The sequence below is a fragment of the Lineus longissimus genome, chromosome 1 (assembly GCF_910592395.1).
Source record: "Lineus longissimus chromosome 1, tnLinLong1.2, whole genome shotgun sequence".
Classification (NCBI taxonomy): Eukaryota; Metazoa; Nemertea; class Pilidiophora; order Heteronemertea; family Lineidae; genus Lineus; species Lineus longissimus.
The window spans coordinates 6000293-6019921 of record NC_088308.1 but is presented as its reverse complement, the minus strand read 5'-3'; the positions used below and the strand labels follow the sequence as shown (position 1 = coordinate 6019921).

General features: G+C 40.7%; 3 protein-coding genes across 3 annotated transcripts; all 3 read left to right on the top strand.

Annotated features, from left to right (window-relative positions):
- The first annotated feature begins 8 nt into the window (after nucleotides 1–8).
- LOC135486834 (mitotic spindle assembly checkpoint protein MAD2A-like) lies at nucleotides 9–2608 on the top strand. Its single transcript, XM_064769941.1, has 5 exons — nucleotides 9–168; nucleotides 605–751; nucleotides 989–1109; nucleotides 1320–1426; nucleotides 1620–2608. Exons 1-5 carry the CDS (start codon nucleotides 63–65, stop codon nucleotides 1784–1786), a joined length of 648 nt encoding a protein of 215 aa, XP_064626011.1. The 5' UTR covers nucleotides 9–62; the 3' UTR covers nucleotides 1787–2608.
- Nucleotides 2609–3130: 522 nt separating this feature from the next.
- On the top strand, nucleotides 3131–11892 carry LOC135498445 (uncharacterized). The gene is made up of 16 exons (XM_064788718.1): nucleotides 3131–3327; nucleotides 4422–4571; nucleotides 4661–4837; nucleotides 5427–5554; nucleotides 5748–5952; nucleotides 6126–6248; nucleotides 6771–6857; nucleotides 7454–7558; nucleotides 7970–8051; nucleotides 8282–8394; nucleotides 8808–8942; nucleotides 9336–9434; nucleotides 9685–9780; nucleotides 9945–10088; nucleotides 10578–10717; nucleotides 11017–11892. The coding sequence occupies exons 1-16, from the start codon at nucleotides 3193–3195 to the stop codon at nucleotides 11267–11269; spliced, it is 2172 nt and encodes a 723-aa protein (XP_064644788.1). The 5' UTR covers nucleotides 3131–3192; the 3' UTR covers nucleotides 11270–11892.
- Nucleotides 11893–12631: 739 nt separating this feature from the next.
- Nucleotides 12632–19125, top strand: LOC135498433 (centrosomal protein 20-like). The gene is made up of 5 exons (XM_064788713.1): nucleotides 12632–12659; nucleotides 13341–13538; nucleotides 13759–13843; nucleotides 16971–17128; nucleotides 17372–19125. The coding sequence occupies exons 1-5, from the start codon at nucleotides 12632–12634 to the stop codon at nucleotides 17440–17442; spliced, it is 540 nt and encodes a 179-aa protein (XP_064644783.1). The 3' UTR covers nucleotides 17443–19125.
- The last annotated feature ends 504 nt before the right edge of the window (nucleotides 19126–19629 follow it).

Here is a 19629-nt window from a genome sequence, read left to right as displayed (position 1 = left end):
ATGATGCAAAAATGACTGTTAGCCAATCAAATTAGTTGTTTCATCTTTGTCCAATCAGGGCCATGGATACATTCTTCTCCCTTCCATTTGAAATCATGCCGCCAGCAACACAACAACAGCACGCGATTACGCTCAAAGGATCTGCCGAAATAGTGGCAGAATTCTTCTGTAAGCAGTCAAATATTATATCATATATAAGACCAGTATCTTACGATCAAAGAAATGTGCCATAATCACTGGTCAGTCGTTAAGAAGCGACTGTAAAAATATGTTTCTTGATGGCACTTGAACGAAATGTCAAAAATGTACACAACCAACCTTACACATTATTCATGACTTTTTGCAAGCCAAGGGTCAGATTGTTACGTGGTCTGAAAACTCATTTTATGAGGCGTTTCAATCCCTTTAATTTGATACTATAACCATTTTTATGGTCCCAATAGTTTGCAAGATATCGCTTTTTCTTCTGAATTTATGGATGTCCAAATCCAATCGAATCCACTGCCAACTGCATGCAGTGCATATGCAACTGTTGATGTCAGACATCAACCCTTGTAAAATACTAAAACCAATCCTTTGACATGTTTGATTCGTTCTACTTCAGTCTATGGCATCAATAGTATACTCTACCAGAGAGGGATCTACCCAACGGAACAGTTTCAAAGGACGGCACAATATGGCATGTCCCTTCTTGTCACCACAGATAATGAGGTTACCACTTATGTCAAAGAACTGCTTGCACAAGTCAAAGGTACGGTTTTGTTACTAAATCAGGACCCCTCTGTCAATGCGGATGTCCATATTGAAAAATATGTTAAACTGGTCATTCCTGACTGACAAAATTATTCAACAATTGCAGGACTTCACCATTCCAATTGAGAGCCAAGTTGGGGTTAGATTATAGACTCAAAGAAATTGTATAGATGAGAGAATGATGCTGCAGTCTAAACCCTGGCTTAAATAAAATTCCGTCCTTGGTAAATTCCAGGTTGGTTGATGAATATGTGCATCCAGAAACTGGTGGTGGTGATCAAATGTAAAGAGACCAATGAGACCTTGGAGAAGTGGCAGTTCAACATTGAATGCGACAAGACTGCTAAGGAAACTGGGTAAGAAAAACAAGTACTTGTTCTGTTAAGTTGGAGAACACACTGTCCTGACTCCATAATCTGTGTTGTGCAATGACTGTCATCAGTCGGAGGCACTCCAGCCTGTCGAGGTGGTCGGATGGGCGGATGTTTACTGTTTTAGAATTACCAGCTTAGTACTTATTGCATTTTGAAATTGAAATCTGTGTGTAATTTTCTCTTTTTTTACAGCAAAGCTGGTGCAGGAAAGGAGGAGAAAGACATTCGCAAGGAAATTGGTTCAGTACTTCGTCAGATCACAGCAAGCGTCTCCTTCCTGCCATTACTTGACAAAGTCTGTGAGTATATCATCATCGTCGTCGTCGTCATCATTCCAGTCATGAGGACGATGGTCGTCCGGCTCGGTCTTTGCCTGTCTGTTTCAAACAATACCTAACCTTTTTGGTGTGCGCACGCTGACAGGACTACCCTGACATTTACTTATGATCTCTTTGTTTTGTAAAAATTCATTTTATATCTTGCATGTTTCAGGTGTCTTTGATGTACTAGTTTACACGGACCGTGACTTGGAAGTTCCAGAGGAATGGGGCGAATCGAATGCTCACTTCATTGAGAATTCAGAGGAAGTGCGTCTCCGATCCTTCAATACTCGTATTCATAAAGTGGATGCCATGGTGTGCTATAAGAACATTGACTAAATGCGCTCATTTCAAAATTGTATTCGTAAAGTCGATGCCTGGCGTGGTACAAGAACATTGATGTATGCCATAAACTGTGTCTGAGAATCCGATCTAGTCTTTCCTGGAGGTATGTGTGCATGTTTTGGTGTCTTTCCTTTTGAAGGAGGACAATCGATTGCCTGAATGAGGGGAGTGCGAGAAACCTCCTCCCTGTGCATGTACGCATCTTGTATGCTCTGAAACCAACCCGCCCTCTGTGCATACATGTACATGTACGTACTATTATTTGATAAGGGCTGCTATTCTCTTGAGCCTATAGTCCTTAATCAAACCTGAAACCTTTGCTTAACTTACGTGTACAATTCAGTTTAATTGGAAAGTGGGCTTAAGATTGCTTGTTGATTATCAATTTTGGGAGGCAGGAGGATGAAAGTCGATGTCAGTATCTTGGGCCTGCCACGTGGGTGTGGGTCAGATAAGTTTTGGATCACTGTATGCAGATAGTGCTTCAGCTAGAATTCTAAAAAAAGGAGGGGCAGAAAAGGTCTGAAAGGACAGGATGCAGTGCCCTGTTTTGTAAGGAAAGTGCATTGGACTCTGATGAAAAACAGCAGGATAATAAGAATAATTGAGAAAAGACACAGAGTGTCGCTCCTTGCAAAAACATGGCTGAAATACTAGCAGAGTTTATTGATGTGAATTTCACCACTGTTACACAAATTGCAATTAACTTTTGACCTTGATGCAGTTTGCATCCAACCACCACTTGACTGCAAGTATGTACATGTAATCCATTTCAGTTGTTGTCCGTTGGTATTGTATATATAAAGTTGAAAATAGTTATGGACAGTGATATATTTGTGTTGCTTGTATTTTCTGTGTCTGGTCAACACTACATGTAGCTTGTATCCTAACGGATATCTGGTGACTGCCTCGAATCTGCAATGAAGATTTTGTCTTCATCTGAAAGGATGTGTCAGTACAACTGTTTGTCACACAGCAGTATGCATTTTTCCGCATGAAGTTATCACTGAGTTGGCCCCATAATTTCACTCTCCAATAACACATGACCAGTTCCTTTCATTCATTCAGCAGAATGTTTGACTCACTTGTGTAAAAAGAAAGAAATATAAAACATGTGACCTTGAAATTAAAATGGCCTATTCATGTATTCATGAATTCATTAATAGGCCCATGGTTTCATGGTTCTCTGGATGCAGTGTGCATCCATCCCACACCATAACTTGTGATACAATCGCTTTCCCATCAATCGTAGTCATGCCTGCATATCATTGAGATGACCCCCTATTTCGAGATCCAATCACATCTTGGCAAAATCCTTTCCAACTCGTTCAATCCGTTCAGCAAGACCATAAGTTCTGATCACAGGCTTTCCCATCTGATTGCCTTATTCAGGCCTGACCATGGCTCCTGCAGGGATAACACCAGCATTGCTGCTTGTTCTTCTCTCTCTTGTGGGACTTTCGCTTCAAGAAACTAACTTCTTTGTGGGAGCAGGAAGGGCAGATGTCACTGGACCAGCAGCAGGCGTCAATATGGTAATTATCATTACATATATCCTTTCTATCATTATGTTATTTGCAAAGACTGCTTTGAAAAAATAGACCCTGAGGGCAGTGTGGGCTCAGTTTCAGTATGAGCTTTCCTTAGTCGTAGATTTGATGGGAATTTTACATTTTGCTCCTGGACTTTGCTTGGCGAGTTTTACGCATGGACTCCAAGAAAAAATGCTCAAGAATCGTCTTATAAAAAAACCTAGTTATTACACTTTTTGTCACTGATTTGCACTTTCTCCGCAAAACTCAACCTTTACTTAATGGTGTAGGCAACTTTCATTATTGGCATAGCTGTCAGTCTAATAATTATGTGTGTAAACATGAACAGTTTGTGTAGGAGATAAAGATCCTTTTAACATGGGAAAAAACAGCCTGCTCTAAACATTTTGATTCAGGGAAGAAGAAAAATTGGCAGAAACAAATATTTTATTTCTTCCAATTTTTTGCTGTTTCTGAAGTTTTTAGAGATGTCTGTAAGATCAATATTTTAAAGATGACCTTTGCTTGTTCCTGAAACTTTGAATTTTCGCAACTGTTAAATCGTTGCTCTTGTCTTAGCAAGTATCTGACACTCTGTGATAAGAAATGCTATTTCCTCTAGGCCAAGGCCCTCTCAGCAGTTACGTCTAATTCATATCCTATTGCTTAGATAATGTCAAGATGATATCATAATATAATTACTATTGACATATTTCTTCATTCATTCAACTTCTGCTTATCCAGATCATGGTCATCTAAATTCTGTCATGATCATACTCTTGTAGGCCCAGCTACTGAAGATAACCTCAGGCCATCATGTAACAGGTGATCATGTTCTGAACAGAACTATGCCAGGTGGCCTGATTTGAATTTCTACTGAGAACACCCTTCTAACTATACCTCTCTACTGAGGCCACCCTTGTAACTAGACCTGTCTACAGGGGACACCCTTGTAATTAGACCTCTCTACTGAGGACACCCTTCTGACTGGACCTCTCTTCTGAGGACACCCTTGCAACTCGATCTCTTTATTGAGGTCATCCTTTGTAACTATATTTAAATTGAGTTATTTGAAAGCTCATTTCAAACTTTTTCAGATGGGTTATGCGAACCCTGGCCAAACAACTGCTGGTATTCACACCAGATTGTTCAGCCGAGCTTTCATCATCGCCGACCCAAAGAACAGTACGAGAGTCATCTTTGTCAGTGTGGATTCCTGCATGATTACAACTGTTGTCAAAACACAGGTACGTAAAACCAATTTCTTTGCTTGTAGTTTCTGTTTCTCATTCCTAAAATTCACACTTGTGGCTTATTCTGTTGCCTTTCATTACAGGTTTTGTTGAAACTACAGAAATTGTACGGCAAAGCTTATAATGCAGAGAATGTGTGTATCAGCGGTATCCACACCCATTCTGGTCCGGCCGGGTATCATCAGTATGTCCTTTTTGAAATCACGTCTTATGGATTTATCCGCCAGAGTTTGGATGCGCTTGTAGATGGAATCGTCTTGGTAAGAGCTTTTTAAAATACATGTACTTATATTTGCCAACCTTATGGTTTGTTAAAACTAATGCATTTTAAAGCTTTAGACAAGTAGTAGACTTCAGCAAGCCTGGTCGTAGATTGAGTAATTCAGTGGGAAAAAGCAGGTGGCTCAGTCCACATGTCCGTTTGCATCATATAATTGACACTTACATATTAAACTTTAATCGACTCGGTCAGGTGCACTTATCAAATGCCAACCAGATTGCAATTCTCATTACTGCTTGTGAACTTCTAAAACCCCTGAAATTTTCATTGATCAAAGTGTGCATTGCAAGTTTCAGGTTTGAGTACTGTCGCCTGATGGCACATCCTAAAGGTTCTTGGCACTCCTGAAATGTAAAACAGCCGTTGTTGACTCCACAATTTTTTTGTTGGCGATTCTGATTCCCCTGCCTTCCACAATTATAATATCACTCCTCTTTGACATGTTTGAACCTGTCAAAAGGAGCTGCTCTTGTCCCAAACAAGCACAGTGTAGGGTTCGAACACCGGTATGGTCACCGCTGTGTAACTATAAGTTATGATACCTGCAATTGTCGCTATTGTAATTTCAGAGTATTGAGCGAGCCCACAAGAGTATCAAACCAGCCAATATCTTCTTCAATGAAGGTGAACTCTTGTCGAGTAACATCAACAGGAGTCCGTCTGCCTACCTGAACAATCCTGCAGATGAGAAGGCCAAGTGAGTAGGCCGCCTTAAATGTCAATATCTGGGTGGCATGGTCAACATTAAGTGGTTGAGGTGGCATTTTTTCTGGACGACCTCAAGGCTTACAGTAGAATTCGAACCTCATCGTGCTGTTATTGAGGAAAAACCTGTATCACTTTATCATGTTTATTCACTTTCTTCAAGTCGTCTTTTGTTCCTCTTCCAGGTACAGATATAATGTGGACAAGAACATGACCCTCCTGAAGTTTGTGGATGCCAATGGGACACCATTTGCAATGATCAGTTGGTTCCCTGTGCACTGTACGAGCATGAATAACACGAACAGTCTCATCAGCGCTGATAACAAGGGTCACGCTTCCTATCTGTTCGAGAAAGAAATGAACGGAGGAACATTTCTTCCTGATGGCAGCGTAAGTTGGTGAATGCTATTCTTTGCACTTGTTAGATAATCACTCTTGTTTTGATTATCAAATCTATGTTTGTTGAAGGAAAACTGATGTTATGCTTCATGCAGTTGGCCTGGCCCTTGCACCAAATCTCTCATGTAGGTTTTTGAGTATCTTTTTCTCTTTTTTGCTTTCAGGACACCTTTGTGGCAGCCTTTGCCCAGTCAAACGAGGGAGATGTCTCGCCCAATACGCGGGGGGCCCATTGTCAAGACACAGGACTACCCTGCTCTATGAACCACAGTACTTGTAATGGAAAGGTAAGCCTCAGTGTCTCGCTGCCCGTCTTTCTTGTTGTCGTACAGTGTCTTGACCACGAGGAGCAACTTCTTTGCCTATACTCATGGGATGTTGACCACTCGTTTATAGTTAGGGAGAATGTCAAATAAGTTGAAGCCTAAAAAGACAAAAAAATATTCTATTTCTAAAAAAACTTTTAGCATATTGACCAGTATCACTTACTTAACTTGACATTCTAGGTCATCATCAGTGCGATCATTCGACAGGCTTTTAGCTGAGATACATTTTCAAAACTCACTGTTATGTTGTATTATGAATTATTTTGGGTCATCCTGTAAGCAGGGATAGGACCGCTGACCTATTTTGGGTGAACACCGTAGAAGAGGCACGCCTTGGATGCGGGACAAACAACTCCTAACCTGTCCTTTCAAGAGTGAATAGATGATCAATCGAGAATGAATCTTCTCATTTATGACCTGAACCAGAGGTCAACGCAGCACTCAATTGCCCTCATGTATATTTGGAAGCGTTTATGATTTCAGAGTGAGAAGTGCATTGCCACAGGTCCAGGGAAGGACATGTTTGAGAGTACAAAGATCATAGGAGAGAACCAGTACAACAAAGCAAAGGTACGTATGGCCGATAAGTCAGTGCATAAGAGGTCATCTCCAAACTTAACTAATTGTAATTACTTTACAGTGAAATGTTCCTCCTTAAAAATCATTTGGTAGGAACTCACTTTTGCATGTTTCCGCTTAAATGTTTGTTTGACCTTCACCTCATGCTGCAGTATGTTATGTGACAACCTTGCTGTAATTCCCTTCACCTTGACTGCAATTTGGCTGATTACATATATATTGTTGTATATTGAAACAACCAAGAGATATCACCTAATAGGCAGTAGGCTTATCTCAATTGAACCTGCTGTTTCCCACACATTTAAAGGCCATGAAGTCTTTAAACTTCAACCTCACCGAGGGAGAAGCAAACATCTCAATAAATGCTGTAAAGTTCACCAAGTAAATGTTTCTGTTTCAAGAAGAAAAATTGTGAAGAAGAAAATCTAAAGTTGTGACCCCCACTGGTGGTCCCAGCTATGAAGTCATGTCATAAGTCTTGCTTTCAGTTGGTTTCAGTATACATGTATGCATATTTCTTTCTATATTACAGGCCCAGGCATCAAAGTTCTTCACTTATTTTGACCTGTGAGAGTTATAAATTTCAGGCCCTATTTGATGCAGCGAACTTGGCCATCTCTGGACCAGTAGGGTTTGTTCATCAGTATGTCGACATGACCAATTTCTCGGTGCCTATCAACAAGACTTATACGGTAAGACTTTGTATCTGCAGTTGCACAAACTAAAAACACTCGCCCCATCATTCTTAAAGGGAGTGTGAAGGCAGACCATTTTGACGAGTTTTTGACCCCCTAGCTCCTGCCTGTAGTATCCCTTTCAAATGGTGATGGCTGGCATTGTCTCGTGTTGAAACATGTCGGACTCATACTCCAAACAGTATGAATACAATTCCCAAAACTTGGACACTGTTTGTTGTCTTTGGCACTCGGTCACTTCACCTTGAATGCCGCAATGACCTTTGAGTGAGACTGAGATGTGGCACACAACACATGCATTCTAGGGTAAACTAAGACAAAATTAAGTCAGATTGATCAGCAGTCACAGTGAGAAATGGTTTCTATTTGACTATCCTCTCTATCACACTGTGAATTATCCTTTTCCAGGCGAAGACTTGTAAGCCAGCAATGGGATTCAGCTTTGCGGCTGGAACAACGGATGGGCCAGGAGCATTTGACTTTACTCAAGGTAATATTATGGATAAGGAATTGCCAGACAAACGCACTTCTTGGTGAATTTTCTAGGAAGGCATTTTGGTGCAAAAGATGTCTAAAGGAGTAGCACTCGCTTTATCAATAAGTCATACATCACTATCTTAGCATGCGCATTTTTTCTCATGTGATATGGTATGCATTTAGTGCCATTTTGGTTATCTGTTTATCCAATCAACATTACATGTATTCTTATTGTTTTCTAAGGCGACACCACTGGGAACAAATTCTGGCAGATTGTGAGAAACATCATCAAGAAGCCATCTGCTGCGGCATCAGCTTGTCATGACCCGAAGCCCATATTACTGAGCACTGGGGAGGTAGGGCCAGTTTTCAGATGGTACAACTTTATTGCAAGAATGATTCTTACACTTATCGCATCTTATCAGGACTAGAAAGATCAGAGTTACAAGTTTGTGGCATATCCAATGTCTGGCTAGACCGCAATGTGTCTTTGGTTATTTCTGTCATCAAAAAACTCTCGTGGCAAAGTGGTTGAGGTCGATGCCAGTAATTCATGCAACGCCAATCGATTTCCTGAGAGGAGACAGTTACTGGTAGTTTCTGTGATACGGTCTTGCAAAGATTCTTTTTCAACTCTAAACAATTCGTTGACAAAACGTGTAAAATTGATTTCGTTGATGGCACCGTCCATAAAGTGTGCGTGGGCATCACTCCATTAATCCTATGCCAGTATACTGAGGTCCGTCCCAACCAAACTTATTATTTACAGATGTCCTGGCCCTATGCATGGCAGCCCAGTATTGTCGAAACTCAGCTGCTGCTGATCGGACAGTTTGTTGTCACAGCAGTACCTGGAGAGTTTACCACCATGTCTGGTCGCAGAGTCAGGAATGCCGTTCTCAAGGTAAGCTGATCTGTTGGGGGACTTCAGCAGTGGACAGCATAGCTATCAAGAGAACTCTAGCATATGACTTCAGCATTCTTGATCAAATTGAAATAAGGGGGTTTATTTACTAAGATGTCTACTCAAGTGAGATTGCAAATAGCTATCTTGGGATATACGTGTATCAAATGTTTAGTTTTGGATTTTTGAAAAGTATGAGACTTTCAATATGACTTGCAAGTAGCCCTGATGTATTACTCTGTCTGGAGACTTGCTGAATGACAAACCTTTTGTGGCAATGTCAGCCACTCGAGAACCTTTGATTTTCAACTGTGAGACCAAACGTGTCTTTATGTGCAGCTTGGCATGTCTCGAAAACAATCTTGTTTTTAACCTGATAATTTATGTTTTCAGTCTCTCGTCAGCAAAGGCTTCTCCCCAGACACCAAGACAGTAATAGCTGGCCTCTCCAATACCTACTCAGATTACATTGCAACTTTTGAGGAATACCAGGTAAAAAATGATGTTATCAACACAGGCATGATTTAGATCACTCTCCTTGGCTGTTTTTAATTGACTGTCAAATTTGTATCGTAGTCCAGTATAAAGGGCGAGTGTATCACTATAAGGCGCAGAGCAAAAGAGCACTGAAGAAGAAGAAAGAAGTAAGGACCAATATTACTGACTGTGGTTGAGTCCACTGTCCTTGCCATTTGAATACTATGACAGTTCAAGTTTGTACTGTATGTTGTTTCCTTTGCAGATACAAAGATACGAAGGGGCATCCACCATTTACGGTCCTCATACTCTCCAGGCATACGTCTTACAGTATTCAAAGCTTGCAGAGGCACTTGCAACGGTAAGCAAATGACCGTACCAGTATGTTTACTTGCGGGTACAGATTGTGAATGATAGGCCAGTCTGACTTCAGTCTGACTCTTTTGATCGAGTCAGCACCCTTCCCAGAATGACCTCCGCTACAGGTGGATTCCTTATGTACATTTTGAACCCTTGTTCTTACAGCACCGTAATATATCGAGGGGACCATCGCCGCCAGATCTCCTATCCAAACAATTCGAGCTTCTACCTGGTGTCGTATTTGATTCTGCTCCGATGGGAAAATCAATGGGCGATGTCCTTGAGGATGCCAACTCACATTACACACCAGTAAGTCATTCTCGTGTTCAGTTCAATACCTACATCCGTTTTGTGCCACCAAAATCTTTAGCAAAACTCTCTAACTTCAGGACTGGGCATGAAACTTCTTGCTTGAATAGCCAATCTCAAGACATAACGAGTAAAGTTGTAGCCTTAGATTCGGAATATTTTCACGCAGCACATTTTCTGTGTGCGCGGGAGGAGTCAGCGGCTGGTCCATGTTTGTGTATCCTTGGACCCCGTGTGCACTGGCCGAGACAACTTCAACCACCACACTTGTATATCAGGATGTGATTATGAGGTTTGAAAAGGATAACATCGCGAGAGTCATGGTATGTGGTACACACTTCTGTTGGAACACTACCTAACGATGTTGTCCGATTTGCTTATTCACTGCATTGTCTATCTCGTGCGCTATCTTGGCTTGGAAATACGTTTAAAGTGTCTTTTGTCTATCATGTTCCCTCTTAATTCATTCTGCAAAATATTGATTTCCAGGGTTCGGAGGTATCCGTCGTCTTCGTAACAGGAAACCCGAGAAACAATCTTAAGCAAGAACATACGTTCCTTACTGTGGAGAAGCAGCAAACTGATGGGACGTTCAAGGTCTTCTACACTGACATCGACTGGTGCACGCTGTAAGATAATCGTTTCTTTTCTCCAAAAAGGAAGAGGTTGGCGATGTAGATCATGGTCACATTCATTTGGTTAGATTCATAGTTACATTTAGAGCTCTAAGTGGATATGTACTTTTCCTTGGCTGTACATTTTTCACACCATGATAGAAGATTTTGATGGACTCTAGTTCCATTTAGTAGATTCGTCTATAAGTAAAGCTGTAAAACAGGAGAGAATAAACCCACCCAAATTTTTGTTGGCTTAGTTTGGCTGACAAAGTCCCAAAATGCTATTTTAAACGTCTTTTTTTATTTTTAAGGTATAAGTGGAAAAGGACGAGTGTTTTGTTAGGCCACAGCACTGCGACTATCGTGTGGAACATACCCGCAGACCAAGCCCCGGGAAAGTACCGCATCACGCATTATGGAGATGCCAAGAGTCTCTTCCAGAGCCCCAAGTCATTCCAGGGACAATCACGAGTCTTTGATGTTGGTTCACGCAGATCACTCCATCGCCTGTGGAGGAAGAGGAATTGGACTGTAGGGAGGAATACCTACAGCATGAGGAGATAAGGTTGCTTCGGCCAGGACTCCTGGCCTGAAGGCAGATGTGACTTAGAGCTCTATACACTGTTTGAGTTTTTTGTATTTTCCTTGGCTCATGTGTGTAGAGTTATTACATGTATGCTCACAATTTTGCTCGAACTTGGCATTTATAGTATTTTGTAGATCATTCTATGTAACAGCATTGTTGAAATTTATACTCTGTACGTAGTTACATAGTTTGAAGTTTTCTGATTTTTGAACTAATGGAGTAGACAAGACCCATATGTTCTAGGTATAGGACAGAAGAGTGTCCTTGTCACAGGAACATCTATCAATTCTCAACATGAGTATTACACTACAGGTACTTTGTCATCGGGTTTGCTAAAGACGGCTTTATTTTACATCGTACCCATTTACTTGAATTGTTGTCAGCCAACATAATTCTTCCTGCAGTGTACTTCTAACAATAAACATCAACGATCAAGTGATTTCTGTTGAGAACCATGTTATAACAGTACAGCTCTATATCATTGTGTGCAATCAGCTAGTCAAAATTTGTACGCAAATTTTGTAGGGAAAATTGTTTCAAGAATCATATTTATTGTGTTCAAGTATCATGTATATGTTTTATGGAGTTTCATCTAATAAACTATCAGTCAAAGAAAATCTTTTGAATTAACATCTTTAAAAAGCAATCGAAAAGCATAGTTTATTGTACTGATGCATAATATAGTCACCAGCAACAGTCATCAAGACAATACCACATTTGCCATCTTTGGCTGAGACAAGTGATATTCCCAGTTCATATGGCAAGCAAACAGAAAGGAAGTCGACTGATTGTGACACGTCTTTCGGACTGAACAGTTGATCAAACAGAGACAAGGAACAGTGATTGTGATTGACTGTCTGTTTACGCCTTGTGAACTTTGGGACAGAGACTGCAATTGGTCCGAAGTTGCGGATGGGTTGTGACATTGTCTCGCACTCAATGTCATTTGCCACTGCTCATTCCCCCTTCCCATTCTACTCTGTCTAGGTTGGGTTGCACCATATCCCCTTATTGTCTGAATTTTGAAGGCTTGACATGGGACAATTGGACTTTTTTGCTGCTGCTTGGGGAAAGTGTCACTTGTTGCCCATTTGGCGTTGTCCTTTCCTGAGACTGATATCAGATATGTCTTCCCCATCGTCTTCGTATAAAATATTAGCACAGTGATGGCTAACTAGTCTGTAAGGATGCGGGGTCATTTGTGCTAACAGCACAGTGTGCTGCCTCATCTCCCATTTGTGGGAATGGCTTATTTTTGAGAAACTGTCCTATTCATGCTTCCGGATGACACGCCCATTCCACAATTTATCTGCACCCAAGCGCTCAATTTGAAAATAAAGATGGCGACCGTTCAAGAATTGAAAGGAGGTATTTGATATTGCACGGCCTGATATTTTACTATTCTCAATAAAATCTATCTCAAAATCATTGTCTAATAAATATGTTTGTATTGGCCTACTAGGAAATTAGCAGTTTTTGCATGATGATGGCTGTGATCACCTGAAGAACGGCATGTTTGGTCTTCGATAGGCATGCTACCCTAATTTCGGACAGTTTTTGTATGCAATGCACTGTTTTCTACTATGTCTGTTGTCGGATAAGAGTCCGTTCCTCAAAACCAGGTGCAATCGTTCGTCCCTTCCCAAAACTGTTAACATTTTGTCTAGCGCCATTCGGCCAAGGCCCAGGACGGCATGCAGGAGGATGGGGGGGGGGGGTCAACGCAAACTACTCATGATGTTCCTCAGCGCAGTGTCAGACCTCAGACTGCCGTCGTCAGTTGACACTTATCGTCTATTTTTTATTGTCATGCCGTAGACACGAGATACGTGGAGCCTCAGTTTAAAGTCTCATTCAAAGGACTGTGAAGAGCCAGGAATTTTCAACTGCCCTATAATTGCGTAGTGGGAGCCCGCAAAATTAAACACTAGCCTATTATATGAGGCTCTTCTCAAAGATATGAGCCTGTGTTAGATTTGTGGTGCCTGCCTTGCTGTAGTGTAAAATATCTGGAAATCAGTCCTCTGATTAGTGCTATTTTCATTCCAGTTGTGAAAGACACACTTGAGAACCGTGGGGTGCTGGGACAGCTGAAGGCCAGGATCCGAGCGGAGGTGTTTAACGCTCTTGATGACCAGAGTGAATCGGCTCCTCCCCTCAGTAATGAGAACCTCCTCGTTAATGAGCTCATCAGAGAATATTTAGAATTCAACAAATACAAGTACACTTCATCAGTATTAATGGCAGGTTAGTATAAATCATCTTGACATGCAAGGTTTGAAAACACTACCCCGTGTTGTAGTCTTCATGACGTGGCCACAGCACATGGTTTGGGCTTTAACTAAACGGTCAACGAAACTGTTGATATGAGTAACGGTGTTTAGAAGTAGCAGGCAGGCTGTTTGTAGCCCCAATGCAATAGTCGTCCGTGAAAAATCTGCAGCCAACCCTTGCTTTGTTATTTCAGAATCTGGTCAACCACAAACACCTCTTGATCGCCAGTTTTTAGTAAATGAACTCAACCTTGCTGAGAACAGGGAAAGCCAGTCCGTGTAAGTACACCGCATTTCTGTTGTGGTTCATGTAGCTGCCACTTCTTTGCATGTCCTGTGCTCATGTCAATAATTGAATAAGTCCTTCTTAATCAAGTCCTGTAGGTTATGAGACTCCCGAGAAGCATTCATTTATTTAATGTTTGACAAAATGCATGTTTTCACTTTGAATTTAAAAACAGCTCCAAGAAAGTTAAGTGATTGTTCCTTCATTCAGCATGTATCTGGTTAGAAGATTTCATTCATTTTCCCCTAGGTCTGTTGCAGTTTATAACATGTTTAAAAGATGGCAACACTGATAGATTTGTTGTCTCGCACCCAAAGTGTACAGTGCTGTGGTAATAGACATTATTTGTTAACCTCAGAATTTGTAAAGTTGTAACCTTGGAACATTTCAAAAGTGTCCTCGAATTCTTTTTCATGACACAGACCCCATGTTCTAATGACAATCACAGTGTTGATACAGGAAAGGGTTATCAACAAGTACAAACAGTTCATTTTAAACTAGGCCAGTGGAACTTTCGATAGATAAATTACACAGTACTGACTAATCCTTTCAGTTTTTAAGTCCATAGGTGAGATATTTATGAGGTTTGTATTGTGTTAATGTCAATGAGTGTTACCATAATTGACATCATAATAAATTAGGCCAGGCTTCGTGATTGTGCTGAAATAGCGTGGGTCATTGAGACAAAGTCGACTGTTGATAACATCAGATTGACCAATGTCGAATCATCCTGATCTAATTATTTTCCGTGACGTTTGTGAACTTGGTTGGACAACCACAGCAGAACTTCCCAGTGTTAAAAAAATGACACACCAATCAGGCCTTTTTTAATTTGTGAATGGTCTAAATTTGGGCACACTACCATCCATACGTTACTCAACAATGTTTTATGACTTTTTTGTGATCAAAGTTTACAGTTTGATTTGTATTATGTATACGCTTATCTTTTAATTGGTCATTTTTTACTCCTACTTGATAAAGCCTCAGTATTATATGTAGAGAGCTAGTAGAACGAGGCCCATGTCATCAAAGTGACTACATCTTCTAAGGAGAATAGGGATTGCTTCCCTTCAACGCAGATTCCACCTCTGTGGCCTAGACCTTCTTTATTGTTCTGTGGAACAACAATAGGACACAGAGAGCACTTGGATCCATTGACCACGCTGTGGTGTTTGACGGAAGGATGGGCATCCGGCAGAACAGCTGTGCGCAATGACTGAATAAGTGCTTTTGTGTAGGCCTATCACAATAGTTTCTCATTGATAACTACACATTTGTTGCTCCTGTGATCACAGTTAGTGTGACAGAAACTGCAGTCTTAGTGACAAAAATCAAATTCATGGACCTTCTGTTACAAGACATGAACTATTCTAAAATGGTAGAATTGAACTATCCTACGTCTGTCGGCAAACACAGAATAACTTCAAAAATATCATAACAAACTCTCATGAAATGCATGAATGTCATTCTCAGATTGGCCTATCCACTAGCGTTCATAGTTTGCTTGCTCAGTTTTTCTCGACTTGACGAAAATGTACAAAAAATAGTTGAGATGGAACAATCTAACATGTCAAACACTACAATACTTTTTTTCAAAACAACATAGGCCCACCTATGGTGTTTGTAGTAGCTCGAGTTGAAACTTGGATGAGTTCCAAGCTTTCAAAGTCACTTTGTGTTCTGATGGATATTTCAGGTATTTTGAGATCTCAAGTTCAAACAGGTCATACTTTTTTGCAACTCATGCACTCTGTCGTTTGGAAGTGGCATTTGCATCTTTACAGAAGACAGTAAATTGGAAATACTGACTATGATGGATAGGACCATTTATCCATTCACGCCCCCCCCCATCTTTTGTTGCCCCATGTGAGCACAATGTCCCCAGGACATTTCAGTAAAAAAAGATTTGCTGAGAGACAATTTAGTGTCCTACAGCTAAGCCTATCCTGCTGAAGAAAGAAACTTCAATGCAAGATGTTGGTTGGGTCTGTGCATTTCGCCATAACAATATTGTTCAAGTTAGTTGTAGGAATAACTAATACTAGGTATCCAAGCAATGGTCTATCAATCTGCTGCTTCACCTGGTGCAAGCTGAATATAGCATCAACTGGCAATGCATTCGACCCAAGAACAAGAAAGATACCAAACTTTCCATTTTCTTTCAAAGAACCGATTTATTCACAACAAGGTGATCATTATTTTACTATTTTGTTTCAATTAGAAATATTATTGCTCTTTAGTCTATCATCACTTCTTTTCAAATGCTTGAATGCTCTGTATGATTTTTAGAAGAAGTTGCAAGAGTAGATGGAACGCTATAAAACCTATACCAAGCAAATCATCTTCCCTTCTTTTGCACCACATTTAAAGGACATGCGGGTAGAGTTATTAACCGGGAGGTCCGAAGTCATTGGCAGCTTTGTATAGCCTTGGCACAGTATGTGTTGAGCGGTTAGTCCCTCTGCTTGGTAATTGGTGTTACAGACCGTAAGATTAATTTCTAGAGTTGGAACTCCTAGGCCAATGGTGCACATGACTTCCTTTTGATCTATTTCAAGTTCAAGTTAAGGTTTTTATCTGCCATCAAATGGTTGGCTACTCTTTAAAAACTATCTCAGTACTTTGATACTATTTTCAGTCGGGAGTCCAGGACATGCAGGTTTTAATTTTCTGTTCAATTTCAGGACTTTGACTTGTTTATTATCTCCTTTGTGACTGACAGCAGTCATTTCCTTCTTCTCAGACCCAGTTTCCCGTCAAAGTTTCAGATTCATCAATTGAACAAGTTAAAATTAAAATCAGAGCCTGTCCAAATTTTTTCAAGCAGCTGTGCGCGTCGTAAATCCTGCCTGAATTCGGGGCTTGAAATTCTAGGAGGCGGGGGAGCCAAATGCCTTTGTGCCCTTCCCCTTAATGTTCTTACTTCAAAAAGGCAACCTTTTCTCTGCTCCTTTCTATTAGAAGTGTGCCCCTTCCCAAAAAACTTGCAAAATTGTCCTTATTTTACAAAATTTGCTGTGCCCTTTGAAAACGAATACAAAGTCCTGTTGAAGTTAATATTTTTGAGTCATCTGTCGCAGCGTGTCTTTTGATTAAATACTATTTTCTTTATCTTTCCAGGCCTTTGCTGTATGGGGTTGTTGCTCATTTCTTGAATCGTAAGGGCGGTGCCCGGGGCAGGTCCCCGAGGAAAGCCGTGACACCCAGGAGTGCTGGCCACAGTGCAAGGACCCCACGCAGACATAATCCCTTTGGGGATGAGGAAAGAGCAATGAACCGTAAGTGACCGGGAATCAAACCCCAAACCTAGTCAGAGGTGACAGGCACTGATGTTCCCATGTTGCCACAGCCCCACTGATGAGTTTGGGGACAAGTGAAATATTGAGGCCAACTGTTTCAACTCTGGTAACGATCAATTAACTAATATTAACTAGCAATGTTAAATTCATGTGTCTGTTAAACAAACTTTTCATGCACATAATCTGGTAATGGTAATAATAAAATTGTTTTGTCATTTTCAGATGGTGGGGATGATGAGGAATTTGACGGACTCAGTCACGGCCCATTTGTTGTTGAAGGCGGTCGCAGGTGATCAATTCAGCCATCTGCAATAGACATGTGTTCATTCAGTGAATCGTTTTCCATTCTCGTTCTCAAAGAAAACATATTGACCAGTGAGACGATTGCATTTATAAAGATAATGACAAACGGGATGTGAATTGGCGTGATGATGAACTGTAAAAGACCCCTTGTGGAGACAGGATGTTTTATGCTCAGATGCTGAAGGCACTTGGCAGATTTTATATGCTAAAGTACTGTCAACTCGGTTAGGAAGTGTCATGGGTTCAAAAGAGGCAGTGCCTGCATTGTGAGCCTACAGCAGTGGAAAGTGTGCCATCTAGAGTGCCATGCCTTCTCCTGATTGATTTTGTAGATAAAACCATGCTGGTTGTGGTTAAAAATAGAATCATATTTCAAACAAAAACATTTGAAGTGCATTGTATAGTATCATTGTTGTTTTAGGCGGATGTGTATCTGTCAAAAAAGTAGTTTTTATAAGTGTCCTGAAAAATGTCTCTTTCTTGAATCCTTGCATCCAATAGACCATCCACATACAAGTTCTAAATAGTTTGGTCAAAATGACCAGACGTGCAGGATGCAATCTTGGATGGGAGGACTACGTAGATTTTCGCCACCAAATTCATTACGTTTAATAAGGTGGTGTGGAGGATGTGTCCCAATTTTCCCAGGTATGTCTACCTTGACCCAGTATTAACCAGGGAATTGGGCCATGTTGTCATGTGATGCAATCAGTGCCACTTGAAGGTGAACTTGGCAGCTTGAAATTGGGTCACCTACTGTAGTTTAAACTTTTGTCCCACGGTCGTCCCACAAATGCTCCTTTGAGGATGTTGAATCAACACTGCGGTCAGCAGAAGTTGGAACAAAATTTCCAGATTATCTGGTTACTTAGTTGCATCCATGAAAAGACATCTGTCAACTCCGAACACGATAAAGGCAGCCCTGTAAGGTTTGAAAAAATACAAGTATATGGTGGCCATCAAGCAGAAATATGATGAACCCAAGTTACTCTCATTATTTGAAAAGGACAAAGTTTTTACAGGGAAACTGACAACCCCCTCCCCAAATGAAAACTCTTCGTCATTTTAGGCTCCAACCTATTTTTAGACTATGCACCTTTACACTTTGTTTGTCATACCACTTACACATCTATGTCATTGTCATTGGCCCACACCCAATAACCCAATTGTAGAATTTTTTGGACCTTGTTTACTAAATTAAATTGGTACTTTGACCACTGACACTAATTGAACTTAAATCATTTTGTTCACTCGCCAAACTTAAAGGAAGTCTATAGGCAAGGGCCAGGTCAATATTAAGTTTTATAAGGTTGCTGATAGATGGGTCTCTCCTCTCTTGCAGTACATCAAAACTTGTATGCAAAATATTACATGAATTTCTGAATCAAGAAGTATATGCATCTCTGAATCAAATGGAGCCCAGTTCTTTAATACTGTGCATACATGTCTTGTCACCCGAGGAGGAGGACGACCAATTTCTCTCTCCTGATCTTGCATCCTGCCTGTAGTCCAACTTTAACGCTTTGTTTCAAGTACAGTACCTGTATTGGAAAATTGCCAAGAACAGTGGTTTTGGGTCAATATGTGTAATTCTGTCATCATATCATCAGGCCATATCAGTTGCTATATTTGTTTTCCATTGAACCCGGTTCCAGAGGTTTTGGTGTCATTGTGGGGTAATGATAATAAATTTTTTAATATTATGAAAATTGTTTGCTGAAAAAGTGCTGTCTTCATCAGACCAGAACGAAGCATTGAGTGTCCTGAGATGACCAATGCAGCCCATTTCTAACTTTGCCCATCTTCCCTTCCAACTCTGCCCTTTCACTGAACATGCATTCTAGTTGACTGAATCCATGTGTCCTCGCTCATTTTCCAACCACTGCTGCAAGTTCCTGCTCTGCTCCTAGTTCAATACAAGATTTGTTTTCACAGTCGATTATAAACATTCGTTATCAAAAGGCTGATTAACGATAATACGACCATCTCTATTTCAAACGTTTGGATCGATGAAAGACACCTGCTTTCCTGCTAAGACCCAAGCTGTTGGATTGCATTAAACCTGGAACATAATGGGACCATATCAGTCTTAAGGGGGCTATATATGTTATCAGTGTCTTAACAGAACAAAATGATTATCATAACTGGCACCATTGTCTGCATCGAGCCTGAAGAAA